This window comes from Amphiura filiformis, chromosome 10 (assembly GCF_039555335.1).
Source record: "Amphiura filiformis chromosome 10, Afil_fr2py, whole genome shotgun sequence".
NCBI classification, from domain to species: Eukaryota; Metazoa; Echinodermata; class Ophiuroidea; order Amphilepidida; family Amphiuridae; genus Amphiura; species Amphiura filiformis.
In genome coordinates this window covers 5307351-5327340 of record NC_092637.1, presented here as the reverse complement: position 1 = coordinate 5327340, position 19990 = coordinate 5307351, and the positions used below count along the sequence as shown (strand labels likewise).

Below are 19990 nucleotides of genomic sequence, written 5' to 3'. Positions count from 1 at the left end.
CAAAGAAAACAGTAAACATGTTAGTTATATAGTAAACGAAAGATAAAAGCGAATACCCACCAGCACCCTGTACTACCAGCTCGGTTCCGTCGTGTTGCCAGGGACCAAATTTCATGTCGCAACTTTGTCGATCAAACGGGAAGTATGTGATGTCAAGTAAACATTGACCTTTAAAGTTGACTGGTGCAGCCCATTGTATATCACCCGTATATTTTATTTTGACTATTGTTCCGACTAGAAATTTTTCATAAGTTGGGTGAGCACTGAAAAATAGATTAGTTAATTAGGTTAATTAATTTCCAACATATATTATTATAGTTTGGCCACTAAACAATACTAATTATAAGTCAAATGAGCACTGAATACCCTACGTATACGATAATTTGTAGAATATTACCTTCAAGTGCAAATTAATTATCATAAAATTACAATCATAAGAAAGAACAAATACAGGTTGTCCAAAATATCTTCTCGGATAACGAATAAATTTTAGAAAAATGGTAAAACCTATGGGGTATATTATGTAAACTTTATTCTACTTCAATTACAGGTCTAGAAGTTATACTGCATTCAACAAACATGTGGGAGATTTAGCCAAAACTTTACCAATAAACCAAACAACCAGGCCAATATAAAAAAAAATCTCATTGAAATGAAGTGTCTAAATTAACAAAACCACAAAAATTTCATAATATTTTTTTCTATATATCTTGCATAAATAATGTCTTCATTTATGCATTTCTGAGAGTGTACAAAATGAATGCCAAAATTTATCCAAGTTGATGTTTGAATCTTTATTTGCTGAAGCATATATTTGACTGAGGTGAAATAAAGCGTATAACAAAATCTTTTTAAAAGCTTTAATAGTTCCCAATAGATTTTACCGATTTTCTAAAAAGTATTTTTGGGACAACATCCATGGTCTTAATGGTCCGCAGCTTTCACATTAGGCACCTTCTGGAATGCAAGTAATATAGTCTTGAAACAATTACAAATTACGCAGTGGCGTAGCCAGGGGGTAAATGGGGGGAAAGGAAGCTATCCCCCCTATGAAAACTATTGTCTCCCCATGGGATGCTGGCCACCCTGAGCTATAGGATATTTTTTAGCCCTTTTTGTACTTTTTAGCCCAATTTTGCCCATTTTCGTCAAAGTTTTTCCCACTTAAAGGTTGGCTTGCCCCTTTTGTCCCCTCTCTGAAAAAGTGCTGGCTACGCCACTGAAATGACGTCATCGGTATGCTAACCTGTAGGAGGAAGTACTGTAAAAATAGAAACAATGTAAAGATATGAATGATTTGTAACAGGTATAATTAATATTTTTGATTAATTAATGAAATGCGCCATTTTGTTTATGTCTTTAACAGAAGTAAATAGGAAAGAAATAGTTTGACTGAAAATTATTGATTAAAATCTGGAAGTCACTTAATCCCATACTCAATATTAATGAAAGTGCAAATATATTGATTAGATTGATTAGTATATTTTTTAGTATATTTTTTAATAGATATTACAACTTTTCAAGCTTGTTTTTTTATAACTCATTTTTGTCCTATTTCTTGCCATGTCATAACTTACAAAATCTACTATCCAGGATGATAATCGAAGAACAAAGTGAGCTCTTCATGGTTATTTATTTATTTCTAATTACTCTCGTTCATTTATTGCTTTACTGCTCCAATGTATTTTTTATAAACATATTAGTTAATTGACACTCAACTGCAAACGGCGAGCAAGTGTTTTCAACGGACCAATCGAAATATCCAATTTAGGAAATATTATTTTCGACTGATTATTTTGGCAAAAGTCTTACTTTTAAATATACTTTACTTAAGTCCAAGGCAAGTCATTGATCGATTTTATATCGTGATGAATTATATTTTAGTTGTTTGATTTATTGTGAATGTGCTTTGTACCTGCTATTAAATCTAAATCCAAATCCCTGAACGTGGTTGGTTATCGTTTGCACGTTACGTAACCTGAATAAAAAACCACCGGGAAAGCGTACGCAATCAGCAGAGCATACAGAATGCCTTCCTTCGCTACATACGCGACGGGTTGTTGGAGGATACCCGATTAAAGTGTAATGGCGGTTTGAGGTATAGCTGTACTGCTGAAGCCCGCGCAGTCACTTCCCAATCATTGTTATTCCCTGATATAGCCCACTCTATTCACATAGCGATGAACAAAATATTCTTCACATCGAACGTGAAGAATTCCAAACATTGTTCCATAGAAAATGTGAACTGAGTGAACCAGGGGTATTGCGCTTGCGGTATTCACGCATCGGCCCACGTTTTCGATCGGTGAAGGTAATTTCATTTCATTTATGTTCTAATACTTATTCACATTAGTAGCGCGGACAGCAACAATCAATTGTGAACAAGTGGGACTAGCTCCCATTTCAAATCCCCCATTTATCTATTTAATTTGCGGGCCTCTTGGGTTCCGGTTTCACATTAGTAATATATACAACATTCTTTGCATGCCGATATTTTCCTGCGAATTACCACGCCAGACACCATTATTACTAGCAACTATTATTAACTGAATCATTCGCAGAACAATCATTACACTAAATACCAGCATTGTTTTAATATTTAATGATAAAAATATCGGCTTCATTTTTGTGTAAGTATTCTGGACATTAAACACTGTACTTCACTTGAATCACTTCGCATAAGTTCGACCGGGGTTAACGAGAAATTAAAAATAATTTTCCTGCATTGAATCTTAAGACTCAAACAAGCTGCAGTTAAATGTCATTACAGTTCAGTACCTTGCGTGCTTGTAGGAAACGGATGAAGCTCGCCAACATGCTATAGGTTCTATCGAGCAAAAGTCAAGTGGTTTAGAGTTTCTCTTCACAATAATCAAGAACTATTGAAACTACGTAGGAAAGGAATCATTGAAACAATTATTTTGTATTTCATACATATTAAGTAACTAATAATGTTACATTGCTTACGCTAGACATGCAAATTTTATTCTTATGTACCTTCTGTTTTATAGAATAAATACTTATGGGATGATGTCGTTGATAGGCATTTTATTCTATTAATCATATTCTTAGTTATGCGCATAATTTTGACATTAGCGATAAACATGGAAGTGCTTGGTTTGAAATATATAATTTCTGATTTAGAAGAGAAAGTACTAATTTGATAATTTATTCTTCATAAGAGTAAATGGTATATATTCTTTCTAAATATTAACAGTTTCTGAATTGCCTGAAATCAAATTGAACGGACTAGACATCACGACACCTACCGATAATCAGTTTTGATCGTTTTTATTAAAGTTATGAATTCCTAAATTCTTGATACTTTATTTGGAAGTGTATAAATTATAACGTTGGAAGGATGCAATTAGACCAGTAGCGCTGCCAGCTTTTTTTTGGAACAGAGGGCCTCAAACTTGTGACTATACAGACAAAACATGATTTCAACGAATATCGTTGTTGTCAAGCATGTCACATGAGTTAACCCCGGGAGATAACCCCATCTGCACTTCAGTACTCCATAGCCTTAATGATATTACCAATGATGTACCCACGTAAATTATGACGGTAGAGGGGGTGGCCGGGTGGGGTAGACGGGTGGTGGTGGTTGGAGTGGAGGTTTACAGCCCCAGACCCTGAAATATTTATAGATAAAATAACTGATATCAGTTAATTGTAATTTTGGAAGAAATACTGTTCTTCATTTTATTATACATAAAATAATACGTATTTGAAAGATTCTGACGTAATGACTAGCATATCTGAGCCCGGTGTTAGCGAACCTTAGGACTAGCATTCGTTAGGATGAGTGGACCTTAGGACTAGAGGACGAAACCCGACACAAAGCATGTGTTCAGTGTGTTCTTCATAGCTAGTTTACTGCATTTAGAGATTCGCTGCACGTATATCTACCTTGCACTATAGACTATCAGTGATAGCTCTTTGCACAAGAACACCATGTAAAGTGTATATTAAAGATGTATTAAGCTATCGTGCGATATTCTATTGAAGTTTAATGTGGAGGGACGAACAACACAGTTGACGCTATTACAACTCGAATGGGCGACACCGAGCTGACATTGCCACCGGCTGACCAGCTAGTATTACACAGGTTGCTAGCTATTAGTGCAATATACCTTAAATATTTGTAATGGCATTCTTTGCAACCGACTATAGTAGTGGTTTGGGGATGACTATGATATTAAAAGATGATGTATATATATTAATGTTCTAATTTCCGTACATTTTGATATTGGTCATTTTGAGTCATTATTATTAATAATTTGGTTTTAATTTTTATTGATTTAATATCATTAATTAAGTAAAACGAAAAATATCGCTTCACTAATTTGATGTCCTGGTTTGAAGTGGTGGTTTATGTTACAATTGAAATGAAAGTGGCATCAAACCGAAGAGGTATCTATGCTACAGTATAGCTGATTAAATATTACATGCAAAGTTCATGCTATACCGTACAAATAATGCTTTTATGCTTATCAAAAAGCTATATTGCTATTAGAAGGCACCACTGTTGTAACTTAATTTAAGATTATATGCTATCTCGCGGTATTCTTACAACCGTTTTGTTTAACGATACCGCATTACATTACAAAATAATGTATACCCGCATTTTGTCATTAAAATCTAGCGTAACATAATCAAATAGTTTGTCTTTTCAACTCATCCGAAGTGATATGAAAGATTACCCAATGCTCACACTACGGCAATGAAAATTGAAACTCAATAATAATCGCTTAGTTGTACATGAATGAGCAGTCAATGAGGGGTTCATGTTGAAGCACTGCACATGTAATACTAAATTCACATCAATGTGTACTTCCGAGAGTCCAGTTTGGACTTGCGTTGTGACTGTCTATTCGACGCAATTTTACGCAGCAACAGCGCGGCATTTGAACGCAACATATCACGCATACAACTCGTAACGGAAGCTCGGGTTAAGCGATGTATAATACATGAAGATGCATAAAAAGTCGCGCTGGTAGAGCGAGTTGCCGTATAGACCTTTTCCCAGACGGCACTGATCAATCGAAATTGGGTCCATCGTTCAAATCCCTCGAGCCCAAACGCAAATTACAGCACCGGCGCGTGCGCGCTATGTTTTGTGAGGCGCTCCGCTCAATAACAAACGAATGGTACGTGTCGCCTACATCACACGTAAATAATGTGATCATCACATAAGTAAAGATTGGATTTCCTCGGGATAATTCATTCATGTGTGATACACGCGCCATCAAAGGCGTCTCAGTAGGGCGCAGTCAGTTCTTGCCGCATCGCGCTACAGATGCACCGCCTTTGATCATGCGTGTATCACACGCGGACGCTACTTGTACTTCCGCGTTACGCCCGTTTTAAACCACCTGGACACTACTTGTCATCTAACAGCATTTCTGATTGGTTGATAACTTGAAATGCTCATTTCAATTGCCAATTATGACTTGGCTTTAAACTGTTTATGGTCAAACTTGCATTTATAGACGATCTTATTAATAATCTCCTTGATTGGTTCAAAATTGGACACAATATTCATTTTGGCCAATCGACAGGTAGTTCTCATGGAGTTACGACGCAATGCAGACTACGGAAGTACACGTGGATGTGCATTAATACGGATAACAACCCCGATGTGAAGTGTACCATTAGATGTTGGATTAAAGATACATTCTCAAAATGTAATTATTAAGCAAAACAAATTTGCAATGTGGAACTAATCGTAAAGGCAGGCAGACCTTATGATAGAAATATCGAGAGACGAGGGTATGAAACAATAGTCTACAAAGCCAGCCACCTGGTTATTGCTAATGAACAAAGGACCCAGCAGGGGAGTTTACGGGCATTCTTTTTATTCGTGTTAGTTACACGTATTGCAAGTAGAAATTGTAGGAGTCATTTCATTAGTGGTTCGTTGTTATGGTGTATAACTAAAATATATGCATATTTGAGCTCCGTACCTCTTGCAAATAACTTACTCATATAGTGTGTGTCGGGATAAAAGGATCCAGAGAAATACAATACATGTATGTGTATGTTAGCTGCTTTATTTTGTAAACCTTTTTTTACATTTCTTTGTCTTTTTGTGCTTTAATTCATGACGTCATAGTTATTCGATTAGGCACCTTAGAAAATGAATTATTTCATACTTGAAAATCAATTAGAAGGCAAAACGTGAGTCATTATTATTCAAGTTGAATGAGGCAATTACATGTACATTTTTAAGCAAATGTTATTATATATAAATCTTGGCATTAAGTATGTGATTTGAATTGTAGATGGAATTACCATGTTATTTTAAAAGCTTAATATGACAGAACATTAAGCCATGTTTCAATTGTATTGGGCTATTTAAATTGAAATATATTCTCCCTCTATGAAAGACATGGCTTTATTCGTCCACACAGGGAGTTTGGGAGATTAAGGCCATGGCTTTATTCGTCCACACAGGGAGTTTGGGAGATTAAGGCCATGTCTTCCATAGGGGTGTGTGGATTTCAACTTGACTAGCCCATTCTAGCAATGTACAAAGGTAAATGCCCTTCCCATAGTATAAAGCACACGAGACGTGTTATAAGCTTGTTTTCATTTTATCAGAGAGATGTGCATTTTGCATCGCGCCACTAGTGGTAAACTATTCCCATAAGCCTATTAGGAGTCGCGACACGTACTTATAATGACCCATCCGTAATTCTTTTACACACCACGGCATTTTATCTCATACAATTATTATTATTCTCAAGTCCGGTGTTTCGAAATATAATTGCTCTGAAGTCTGAAAAAGCCAAACAAAAATAATTTTTCTATAGAATATCAATTAGCTTTAAAATATGTAATTTTGCGATTTGCGATCAGGCTTCACTAAATATGTAGCATGTTTACATTGGATTGCTGAAGGTATTTTTACATTTATTTCATATCAAAAATAAGGTTATAAAGAAGATGTAAAACCAAACACCTTTTTAAAAATAATTGGAATGAGGAAGCAAGAAAAGAAAAAAAAAGGAAAGAAAAGAAAAGAAAAGAAAAGAAAAAAGAGTATAAAATTAAAGGATAAAAGAAAAGGAAAAAAAAAAAAAAATATAATGAGTATAACAACATCGACATACAAAGGAACAGCAGGACCGGTGTCTCTCTGGTTTTTTTTTTATTGCAGCTACCATGATAGCAGTATCTCAAATCTAAGCACTTCCATAATATTGCATTCGCAAGTTAAATTCAAATAATATAATCCATCGCGATATAAATTCGACCAATTACCTTGTTGTTTACGTGCGTCTGCAATGATATGTGTGTCAGTCTCTGGTTAACATTTTATCATTCTATAATAGGTGATTGTCAATCTCAAAGATATAATTTAGCTTGGTAACTCAACGACAGGTTGAGCGTGAGATGATTCTAACCGTTTTCACCGACAAGCCACGCCTACTATCGCAAACACCCAAACTTTGGTTCGTATTTGTTTTCTAATGGTGAACCTATTATCAAATCTATTTAGAAACAGATTGGTACAAAACCTACATGCCCCGTTTACCTTAATATTGGGACGCGCGATTTGATTTGAAAGAAAGCAAGAAAGAAAGATAAAGTGGAAGAAAGTATAAAATTAGAAGAAAATAAAACGAGAAGGAAGAAATTAATATAGCAATATAAAGAGACAGAACAAAATGAATTAATAAAGAAAGAAATGATGGAAAGGGAAGGAAAAAAGAATAGATCAGAATAAGTGTCTGGTAAGAGTCAAGGAAAGACAAATGAAGAAATCACAACTAGGACAATATTTTGAATAAAGCATACTTGTATTATACACATTATGCCCAAACATGCTACAGTATTGGTATTTCTAGATAAAATCAAGGAAATAAACCTAGTACAGATATTTAAAAAAAAAATGCTCCCCTTGTAGTGAAATTTTCCCAGTTTTATCTCTTACACGAACTTTTCATTAGTATTTATATTTACATGACATTATACTTTCCTTGAGGACGATCCCCACGTGAGACAATGAATATAACAGTAGTCTAGCTTGCACAAAGCAATATAGACGGAAGAAATTTAATGGTATACAAAATACGCGAAACAATCATCTACGATAGATCAAAAATGAGTGCTAGGCAAACTTGTATTGTCCACCAATTTCTATTAAATGTTTGGAACAAAAATATAACAATATAATAACTTTTTAATGATATGGTGTCAAATGTGTATTGATTAATCTTCTACAATACGTGTACATGACGTTGAAACAATGGGCTACTCTTGTTACAATCCACACACCTGTTATGGAAGACATAAGCTTAGTCTCATAATGGGAGTGTTGATTTCAAATGGAGTCACCAATTCATGTAATACCATTTGCAATTCACAGAGTCTGTGTGAGAGGATGAAGATCATGTCTTCCATAAGGGGTGTATGGATTTCACTGCTGAACTAGCCCAATAAACTACCATCTCAGCGTTATGATAAAAAAGAAAACACAGTGGATTCACCGCGATTATTCCGTACACTCGGCGTCATTTATTTCCTTTTCATCTTGTTCTTCTGCGGTTTATATACATGATAGCGCCCTCTGTTGACATCACAAAAATATAATAAAAGTCAGAGAAAAGGAAACTAGTTTGCATCTGATCTCCATATCAATCAAAGTCCCCACAACTTGTGGTTGGTAAGTAACGCGGAAAAGTACATGCATCTGGGGTCCATTTCACTAAACTTTACGAAGCTTCGTGAGTCTCAAAATCATTCGTAACTTACGACGAGTCCTAAGTTCCATTTCACTAAACATACTTACGAATGGTACTCTTCGTAAGTAATAGGGATTTACTACAGGAACCCTTTGTAAAGTTACGTCTAGTATTGGGGGTTCGTAACTTTACGAACGGTTACCTGAGTTACGAAGTGTTAAAAGTTTAGTGAAATGGACCCCTGGTACTTCAATCGGATAAAATGGCGAACGATGTCGGCAATTTAACAAGGCAAGAAAGTTTTCTACTATTAAGAACTACTAGTAACTTTGAAAACGGTTTGCATGTTTTAAGGTGCAAAACTAACCATAGGGCACGCGGATTTACCGCTGCGTTTAGAAATTTCAATCATCATGATGAATCGTAAACAAACTGTTTCTGAGTTTGATTGACAGGTGACGTCAGACGCGAGCTAGTTTCTTGATCTCTGGTTTTTATTATACTTACATACGGAGGGGTATGAAACGATAGATATTTCTATCGGACAAGATTGTCACACGTTGTTGCGGCAGAAATATGTTGTAGTTTACAATAAAGTGCCTAGGCCTAATTTGTTTAGCTCTCACGACCAGGCTCTCAAGACTCTTTCAGTTTATTATAAAACCCAAGATATTTTCATACCAGATACCCGCGCTGTTAGGATGCGGCCAACGCAAAACCCTTTCACTTAGAAATTGAGTGCCCCAACATCGAATGTTTATTCTACACTTCGTTTCACCTCGACGTTGGTAGTAATTTCCGTACTTACACAGAAGAACCGCAAGCATGCTGACACCAGCCCATGTTGGAGTGTACATGTGTAAATACTAAAACTTACATCATAAACAAGCTCGATGTAAAACAAAGTATAATAATACAATAAGAGGTGTGAGCCTAGCTGTCTATAGCCCTGGATCTGAGAATATTGTGTTATAAGCTGAATTATTTATACACCATCGCTGAGCGACGAACAACTGATGTATGCTCCATAACATGAAAAGGTAGAACGGTTCCAACGCAACAAAATGTGGTCTACCTCTTTCGTTTAGTACTAATCGCTTGTCGCTTAGCGATGGATAATAAATCAGCTTATTGCAATCTTATTGCAAGTTCTTAAGATTAGGTGCAGAAAGCTGCTCACCTCACCAAAAGTATTTAGGATTAAAATCAGGTTTTTTTTTATATATAATTTGTGAGCAAAATTTAGCATTTTCATCCATTTTTGGTGAAAATTTCTCAAAGTTGGTCAAAATTTAAAAAAGAAAGAAAGAAAGAACAGTTTACCAAACCAAAGTGTTACAATTAAACAAGACAACAAATAAACACAAATCCCGATCGGAACACAATCCAACTATCAAAAAAGCAAGGGAATATGTCCGATCTCTGTCCGATCGTCTACAGATCGGAAGGTCGTGGGTTCGAATCCCATGCCGGCACATTCCTTTGCTTCTTTTCAAGTTGTTTTGTGTGCCGGTCGGAATTTGTGTTTATTTGTTGTCTTGTTTAATTGTAACACTTTGGGATGGTAAACTGTTGTTTCTTTTTTTAATTACATTAAGTTTCCTCTTGTAGCGACCAATCGTTCCCTTGGTTTATGTTCTTGTGCAGGATGCGTAGCCCCATTACCTACTTTATCTAGTTTGCTTGTGTTTTTTGTTGGGGGGGGGGGGGAGCATTTTCTACAAAACTGAGCATTTTTGTTCAAATTTGACCTCACAGATGGATTTGTCAAGTCGATACCATTATAAGTACTTTTATGTACAGCAGTTTAGCAGTTATGGGGCCACAATGTTTCCATAAATCCAGAGTTAAGACCAGAAGACTAGAATATTGAGTAGGTATAGAGAGCCCTCTAACATAACTAATACAGTAGGAACTCTAGACTGTGCTGTTCCCATCCCAAAGCATGAAAGAAGTGTTTACCTGAATAGATGATACCTTACTATACAACAAAACGGGACCAAAGTCAGTTTTCAATTCGCCTAACTACGTCCATTTGGTGATTACGTCATTGACGCCCTTCAAACCTATTAAAAGGGGACAAGTAAACATGATCAAAAATGAAAAGAAATCATCATGTGTCATCCACTATAGGCCTAACATATTCCTTTAAATTGTATTTAAATAGGCCTAAATAGGTCCTATATATGATTAAAAGTGGCTTAAGTTTTTCAAACAATAGTTATTATCTGTAACACTGCTTGCAATCGCATCGTCATAGGAACTTGCAGATATACTTCACAATGTGGTCATCTGACTTTGCGATCAATCAAATGCCCAAGCGCAGTACAAAATGGTAAATATAAATGTATTAAAAATATTGATTTGCAACTCCTATTTTATATTTTGAAGATATAATGCAATGATACATAGTCGACAAACTAGGGGTAATCATTTTTGCAATTAGCATGACTCAATTAAAGCCTGGTTATTCTTATTGCTTTAGAGGTTTATATTTGGTTAATTAGAGGACTTAGGCCTAATCGTATTATTATGGGACATGATATTATAATGCTTTAAAAAAAAATTAGGATCTATACTTATAGAACAGTTTGTTTGCTATTTCATTATTTAAAAGCGCTTTTTCTTAAATCAAATTATTGCTTTAATAATTACCAAGTGCATCAATTAATGCTTGAATAAAATAAAATAAAAATAAGATGACCACTCTGACACCATGGAATGTATATTTATGATAACAAATTCATCAATCTTAAGATTGTACACATAATGTTTCTATAGCAAATGATGCAATAACCCTAGCAGCTGAAAGCACCAACCAAAACCAAAAGCAAACCAAGCAATGGGTGACTCAATACTAGAGCGGTGTCCGCTTTGGGCTATTCCAGTTAAAATCCACACTACCACTGTGGAAGATTTTGGAGATATCTTCCTGGGGGTACGTTTTTCAGATGTAATTGGTCAGGGCTAACCATTTTGAAATGCACACTCTCCCTGTATGTAGCTTTACCTATAATCTTCCACAACTGGTGTGGGTATTTCAAATGGAACTTACCCAATTGTCTGTTCTATTCGAAAAACCGACACGCCCTCTGTGGAAGACTTTAGGTAAATCTTCCACAGGGGGAGTGTGGATTATAAATGGAATAGCCTATTAAAACGTTCAACGTAATCTCCTGGGATGCGTGTCCATAGTAGGAAGTGTTTACACGACACTCAAATCCGCATCCTGGAAATGATCACCTAGTGAGGGCGTTTCTTGTAAGTGCATTACAGTGCGTGTGGGGCGCTCTTGACGTGATGCCGTCAGAGCGCATAAGAGGAGATCAAACTGACGCGTAACCGAGGAATGCGTTTTAAAGCGGATCGCGCCTCTTGTGTAAAGTCATTCCTTAAAATGGTAAGGTGAGGGGAATTTCTAGACATGCAGCATTATGAAGCAGCAAACCGGGACGTGCAGCGACATCAAAAGATTTTATTGTCATGCCGCGTACAGTATTATAGAAACGTGCACGGATCAAGACTCGTTACGCAGAAATAACAGAATGGTTTTCAATACATAATAATGAACAGAAGCATGCATTAGAGGTGTAATTGTTGTTGCTGGTTTTATTTTTGTGTAGACACGGGTCCAGACTCGATCATAATGAACCAGCCAGCTAAAAAGCTATAAGCATACTGGCTAAATGGTGTGAAAAGAAGAAAAGATATCAACAGATTTGAAGATAAAGATCAAGGAAAAGAAGACTACTCCCAGCAAATCCAGTGCAAAATATTTACTGTGTCGTTTTTAATCTTCTTTTTTGCTTATCTCATTATTGCTATCGTTTTTCTTGCTACTTTAAGCATTATAATTATTTGCTGTTTTGCAGATGATTTCACTGCAATTATTTTCTATCATGAACTTGTTTGTATTGTCAGACTTACATTTTATTTCAAAGAATGCTTCAGCTTGTTCCTGCACAATACACCACTTAAGTGAACATTAAATGAATATTTTTTTCGTGCAGTTCAGACTGATTTAATTAGTTCAAATAGCAATTATTGTTATGATTGTTATGTAAAATATAAATTTGGTATATACATCGTTTAATTGGTTTTGAAGTATGTCGTCCAGTTTCGGATTATAATAAATATTTTATCTACAAGAACCTACCACATCATATTTTTATATACTTATTTTAATTTTATTTTCATAACTATCTATTCAATTATATTTTTGCAATGTTTGTATTTTCTATTCAATTCGAGGTCCATAGGAAATATGAATGGGCAATGCTTCTAAATATGTCATAGTAAACATGGGACTTGCCAGAATTAGGGATTTCCTAGCTGACATAAAGTCATATTTCAAATGCCAATTGTATGATTAAATTAGATATTCCAGGTGCACGTAACAATTGAAATAGTATGTTATTGTAATAATTAGTCTAACATAATAAAATGTCAGGGGTGTAACGGTTACCGCATCCTAGAGATCGCGTCAAACATGAAACAAAAAATAACAACAAGACCATGCTTCAAACTAACTAAATGACGGTTTCAAAACTCTACCGCCGGTTGCTCTCTGATTTCGCTCGGTTCCGCCCGGTTGGACTTTTCTATCGGTGTAAGCAATGGAACGGGGTTAAACCGCCATCAACTGAAGGTCAACCGGCGCTCGAGTTTTAAAACCGCTCCTAACTGACTAAATGGCAATTTTTTCATCAATCATGAATGACGTCATGATCATGTTAGGCACATGACTTTGGTCAACACTTACATGTAGTAGGAAGCTCTCTAAAGTTTAAAGCAGAATATTTCCCAGGCGGTGATGGAAGCGATATCGCAATTTTTGACGTCGCCATTGGATTAACACATAATCATGAAATCTTCACAAACAATTCTAAATTTGTTATGTGGTGTCAAAGCAAAATTATCTTACTCTAAAACCGTTGGGGTACGACATTGTACCACACTGTACGTATGTTATTTTTCAATTTATAAATGCTAACCGTGTATTTTGCATGGGGCTGTCAGCCCTGTATCTTCGCCAGCCTCGTACGTCACGTGTTGCGCTTCCTACGCCGCCTGATATTTCCTTTGACAAGAAGTGCACTCTCACTGTCAACATTTGCCAGTTCGTTGGGGTTTAATATACTGTGGCAAACTTTTGTCAAATCACAAATGACCTTTATCTTCCACACAGGGAGTGTGGATTTCAAAAGGGATTACCTTAATAGGTGACTCCATTTGAAATGTACAAACCCTGTGTGAGAGATTAAGGTTATTGTCTTTCACAGGGGTGTATGAATATCAACTGGAATAACCCAAAGTGTGCCTTGACAAAGGAATTCTACTTTAAATCGATCTATATCATGAGAACACCATGAGTGCCGAAACCACATATTACAGATCCCACAAACGGGAGAAGAAGCCAACATTTGCAGTCAATGACACTATAAACATATATTTAGAGTTTTTCCCATGTTTGTCCAGACTCATGCTAGCCAGGGGATATGTTCTGGTTTTGACAGACCTGTCCAGATCATGCCCAGAACACAGAATATTTTCTTTGCTTTGTCAAATGGGATGGAATTGAATTGAAATGATCACAAGCTACTGATTCAAACCTCTTTGGCAGTACATATAATAGCAGCCCGCGCATGCGTGAAATGTTAATCCGACTACAATAGCTTTCAATGCTGCTTGCCATGACATTGCAAGGTCACAGTTCGTAATCCATGTTCTGTATCTGTATGTCTGGGCCTGAAATCCCCTTTCTGGACAAAGCCTGCGCAGACGTGGACAAAAACTCTGTATACCGTAAAATTCCGTCTACAAGCATATGCCTCTAAACGAGGTTTTTTTGACACAAGAGACAAGAGGCAGACACTCTCAACAAAAACGTTATTTGGAGTTTGAACAACTATATTACTGATAAAGACGGCTGTACAAACATGTATATGTGTAAGACCAATCTATTGCAATGTTTTTGAGAAGGGTGTTGGCCTTTCATATCTTTCGTTTAAAAAAACCCTCGTTTAGAGGCATATTTGCTTCTAGACGGAATTCTACGGTATCTGGACATTAGTTTTTCTTAGTATGATCGAATAATATCTTTGTCTAGCGACCGAATCTGGAAAAAAGAGTATGCACATAAACATTATGTAGTCCTATATTTTGGATGGTATAACATCTTGTTTGGAGGTTTAGGATCACGAAGTGCCCCTTTTAATTACTTTTTTACTTTTGGGACAAACTATATTCTGGTTTGATTTTAGAAATAATGATTACCTGTTTATATGGTGATTACTAAATGATACGCTCCCCACCGGCACTGTATGCCTGTGTCTAGTGTATGTCCAAAATTCTTCTACTTGCTGATATATCCTTCTTCAATGTGAATGGTTGAATCTTTCTTGGTGTTTTCAGCTCTTGAGAACTATGAAATTCAATAAAGTTCAACAAGAAGTGATTTTAGCAATTTTAGTGACAGCAGAATGAACTTGGGCTATGAGTTATATATCCACCATAATCTACTAGTTAAGATTTTTATTCCATATATCATATATCACCCGTACCCGTCGCAGAGTAGCCTACTTATGTATACGGAAAGATGGCAAACATATTCTTAGAATTCATATCTAGGCCTACTTCATTTTAGGCTTATGGCTATGCCTGGGCCTACTACCCGGCCTAGGCCCAAATATACTACACTTTACCATTTAATATACCAACAGGAGCGACATCATTTAGGTCTACTGCTGCATGCCTTGAAAATAGGTACCCTCGCAAAATGAACTTTTAAAAGTTTTCCTGCCGAGATCAAAATACATGATCATGACATGGAGATGCCGTCCTATTTTAATGATATTAACATGATATGAGGCAGAATGTAGTGTCACAGGCAGGTATGACAGGCCTACATTGTAGTTCTTTCTCATTTTTCTATCGAAATAAATAAGGAATGACGAGCTAATGCGTAGGCTAACTTATCAAAGACCATACGGCAAATAGAATTATTCTCCTTATGCCCAACCACCGTCTCCGTCTCCAAGCCTATCAGAACGACTTCACTATCCCTACCACATCCAGGTCACCCGCCCACCAGATATAAAGGCTAAATACAACATGACACAAAGAATAGCGATGCCACCACATGATGCTGAATATCAGTCACAAATCACAAGGTCCAGAAGTGGAGGTCGAATGGCCTGAGGACACAAGAAAAGTCAGATAATGTAAAATTCCCGAACTCACTGAACTGGGTGCCGAACAGAAAGCCTAACAATTGACTGTGAAGATCCCCGTATTTCACACAATGCGCAACGGAATCGTCTTACTAAATTAATAAGTGAAATTAATAACAGTCCGATTATAAAGATATCACTCACCAAAATGTCAAAACTACTTTGTTTATATCAAGTTCCTTCAATCCTTGAGTTGAACACTGCAATCTCTATGATAACAGGCGATCGTCGATGACCGTGACAATTTTGCGTATTTGCGCAGAACAGATTTGCCGAAAATCGGCTTGAATATTTTCTTCATGTCATGACTTACGATTGGTCAAAAAAGGTTACGTGCCAATTCGTCGCCTATACCCCTTCACATAAGTAACAGTAATCGTAGTAATCGATAATGCTGCGACGTTTTTTCCGACGACGATAGAGGGGGTATAATAGTAGTTTATTGTTTCAACGTCATATATACACATTTGACACCATAATTATTTTAAATTATTAATTCTTAGTTTTATTCTAAACAATTGTAAGAATTTGATGATAAAATACAAATTTGCCAAGCACTCTCGTGCATTAACATCATGAATAACCACCTAATTGCCCAATCGTTCTTCTTATAAGACATGTAAGACACATGCGGATATGAACATAAATAATTTACATAATGCAACATAGTGCTGTGTGTAAGAATTTTTTTCTTCAAATTTTATTTATGATATATTCTTTATTTGATTATATCTTCACCAAAAAGACATTTTGACACATAATAAACAGTACCGTAGTTGATTGAAATTTAAAGGAATCAATTATTTTGGAATGCCGTAACCCTTTTATCAGTACATATTTAGCCCTCGTCCTACAGAGGCAAATTTGTACACCTTACCTATAATTTGGTTCACTTCAAGTTCGGTAGTGACGTCAATGCTTTTTCGCGATTGCGCCCTAAGCGTGCCGACAAACCTACGCGTGCGTGCACAATAAGCGCGTTTAACTTTACGCGCGCTATTTGATACTGCAGCGAGCGAAATACGCACGTACGTCACCACCCAACTTGAGGTGAACCAAATTATACGAAAAGGGTTGTTGACACGGTTACATCCCGGTATGTGGAGAGTTTGCTATGTCGCAGGTTCACAATGTCTAAAATAAGGTTCATTATTTCAAATATGGAAAAAGGTTCACTATTTTGAATCTAACCATAACCATAACCGTAACCCTAACCCTATAACCCAAACCGTAACCCAACCCTTATCCTAACACTAATCCTAACCCCTGTATCTAGCCCTAACTCTAGCCCTAACCCTAACCCTAGCTAGCCTTATTTCATTTTAGACATAACGACACCTATTTTGACATAGCGAACCTGTGGCATAGCGAACCTTCCGCATAGCAGTCGAACACCATTGCAACTCCCTATTATTGTTTGTATATTAAACGTCACATGCTGTTATAAACTAATGTATATAGCTTTGTGATACTAAAATAAATACAAACCTTCCACACGTAATGTCGTCATAATGTGAGCGCACCCTCACAGACGTAAATATCAAAGTTGATTTTGCGAATACAACACACATAGGCATATTTCTGCTAAATTCCATATTCTTTAGAATACTTGCACAAGAACAAGTCATTTGGGTATAGATGTGAGCGTTTGCCGCATGAAAAACATGTCGTAGGACGAGGACGAAATATTTTAAAAACATGTCGTAGGACGAGGACGAAATATTTTAAAATCATGTCGTTGGACGAGGACGAAATATTTGAAAAATATCTGCCAAAGGTTCCCAATTTTACAGTACCCACTTTTGTAATTTGCTCACATGATTTATTTTGGAGGAGTTCAAGACATAGGTAATATAAATTAAACGATACAATCAACGTCCTATCAAACACAAACGTTTTCGAAAACATTCGCAAACGGTAAAAAAGTGTAAAAATATTGTATAGTCATATTGTTGTTTTTTAAGTGTTGACTTTTTCACATTATCATCTTGCATCTGTTTCTGCAAAATTTTAAATTTGAATTTTTTACGTTCTGTGTTTGCCAGGGTTCTCTCAAGCTAGATGTACATAAATGAAGATAAATACGGACCTGTTGGAGACAAATCATATTTATGAGGCACAACATTTTACGCTGATATCATAAATTATGTAAAATATTACAAAAAATCCTAAGGGCATACAGTCAACACAATAAATGAGATAGCAGTGAAGCCACAGTGAAGGTTGATTTCAAGAACCAGAGTAACCATAATGACCGCAAGGGTATTTTCCATAATCTATCGGATCTATTGGTTATTTCTATACAATTTTTCGTCATTGATATCTCACATTAAAGAAGACATCCTTGCGGTAATTATAATTCCCTTGATATTCGAGATCGACACTCACTTTCATTCTACCTTATTTATTGTGCTACCTGTAATCGTAAAAACTTGAGCGCTTTTGAAAACACGAAATTGTACCAAAGTCTGGCGCTTTACCAGCTGAGCTAATGGGGTTGAGACACACATTTGTAGGTTTACTTGATCGATTGTGTATCGATGGTCAAAACTCTTTACACTTTTGTGGACGGGGCTCTTCATGTTTGAATGAAGCGCTCGATGGTAAGCACATATGCTAACTATTGAGTTTTTACGGTATACATTATTAAGATTTGCCGTGCGTATTACTGTTCAGAGTTAATAAAAATAAATAAGCAAATATATATAAATACAAAGCAATACATACAATATTACTTGTGTAAAATCAACATCAACAATAACCATTTCTTATCGACGAGTCAGAACATCCGAATATATGTTAACTCTTATCATTTTAATCAGATCTAAATCAAACAAAAACAACAACTATATTAATAAAAATTACAAAAACAAAAATGCAGTTCAAACTTACTTATTATAAAAGTATATATCAGGCAACCATATAGTTTCTGCAGGGATTTTGATTTTTTTAAGACCGCCATAGTCTACTGGATTCCACACAAGATATTCATCGTGCCATAACTGCAAAGAAACAATAACATAATAAAGTACAATTACTTTGAAGTCATGTAGGCGTAGCCAAGAAGGGGAAGAATATCTATGCGTGCAGAAGTGTCTATTTTTTGCTTCATGAACACAAGTAAAGAACCATCTTTGCTAAGGACCCATGACAAAGCTACGAATGCTACGAAGCAAGGTTACGATTACATTAACTTGACACGGCCAAACGATACCATTGAATCAAAAGATCAGTAGACAGATAACCCAGATATCTTTACAAGCAAGTGGTGACATACTAAAAGACCAAATCATAGCACACACACCCATACACTAAAGCGATACAGACTATCCACAAGCAGGTAATGTCCCAGCATCATCAGCCGTTAATGAGGGCCGATCGTTCCATGAAATGCGACAGATGCGACGCAACGCTGGCGTGAATGTTAGACACGCACGATCGAACGATCAACCCTCATGAATATGCGATAATTCACAGCATATAAAGCACGGAGACTTTGGCTGTTTGCGGATAGTCTGTATCCGCTTTAGTTTGCGTGTTTCTGTAAACTCACCCACCCAATATACACGAGTCATACTATTTATTTTACCCTCACATATAACCATAAACAAATTGCACTAATATAAAAACATCACAAACTTTACAGTCTCCCCAGACACACACAAATAGTTAATGCCGTACCGTATTTATTTACTAATCATGTATTTATTAGTACTTTAACGTATTTTGTACTTTTAACGAAACACATTCAAAACACATTCATTATACGTTTTGAAACGAATATACAGTAGTAGATCATTTTCAAACATTGAGATGACATTTTGTCGGCAAAGTTATTATTATTTTTTCTCCCTGACGCCTTCACTCAGCTTCATAGTCCAAGAAGTTATTCTTTTGTGCCCCTCTATATGGGCCCATTTTATTCAGCTTGAGTCTATATACTTGATCAGATAAGCTTGTGTTAAGTTTTCTTACCGAAACACAAAGCAATCAAATGGGAAATCAGACACATTGCTTCTAGTTACATGTCTATTTCTTAGTGTAAAATCACTGCTTAAGTTAGTT

General features: G+C 36.1%; 1 protein-coding gene across 7 annotated transcripts in view; it reads right to left on the bottom strand.

Moving 5' to 3' along the window:
• LOC140162433 (neuronal acetylcholine receptor subunit alpha-10-like) overlaps positions 1–19990 on the bottom strand; it is a 310611-nt gene that overhangs the window by 60764 nt on the left and 229857 nt on the right. For 4 of the 7 annotated variants that reach the window (XM_072185661.1, XM_072185664.1, XM_072185666.1 and 1 more), the window contains exons 4-5: positions 18818–18927; positions 61–263 (exon numbers count right to left, since the gene is read on the bottom strand). In XM_072185661.1, the coding sequence (XP_072041762.1) occupies positions 61–263; positions 18818–18927 (313 nt within the window). The remainder of the gene's footprint in view (positions 1–60; positions 264–18817; positions 18928–19990) is intronic. The other 3 variants (XM_072185665.1, XM_072185662.1, XM_072185660.1) reach the window with 1 other exon arrangement.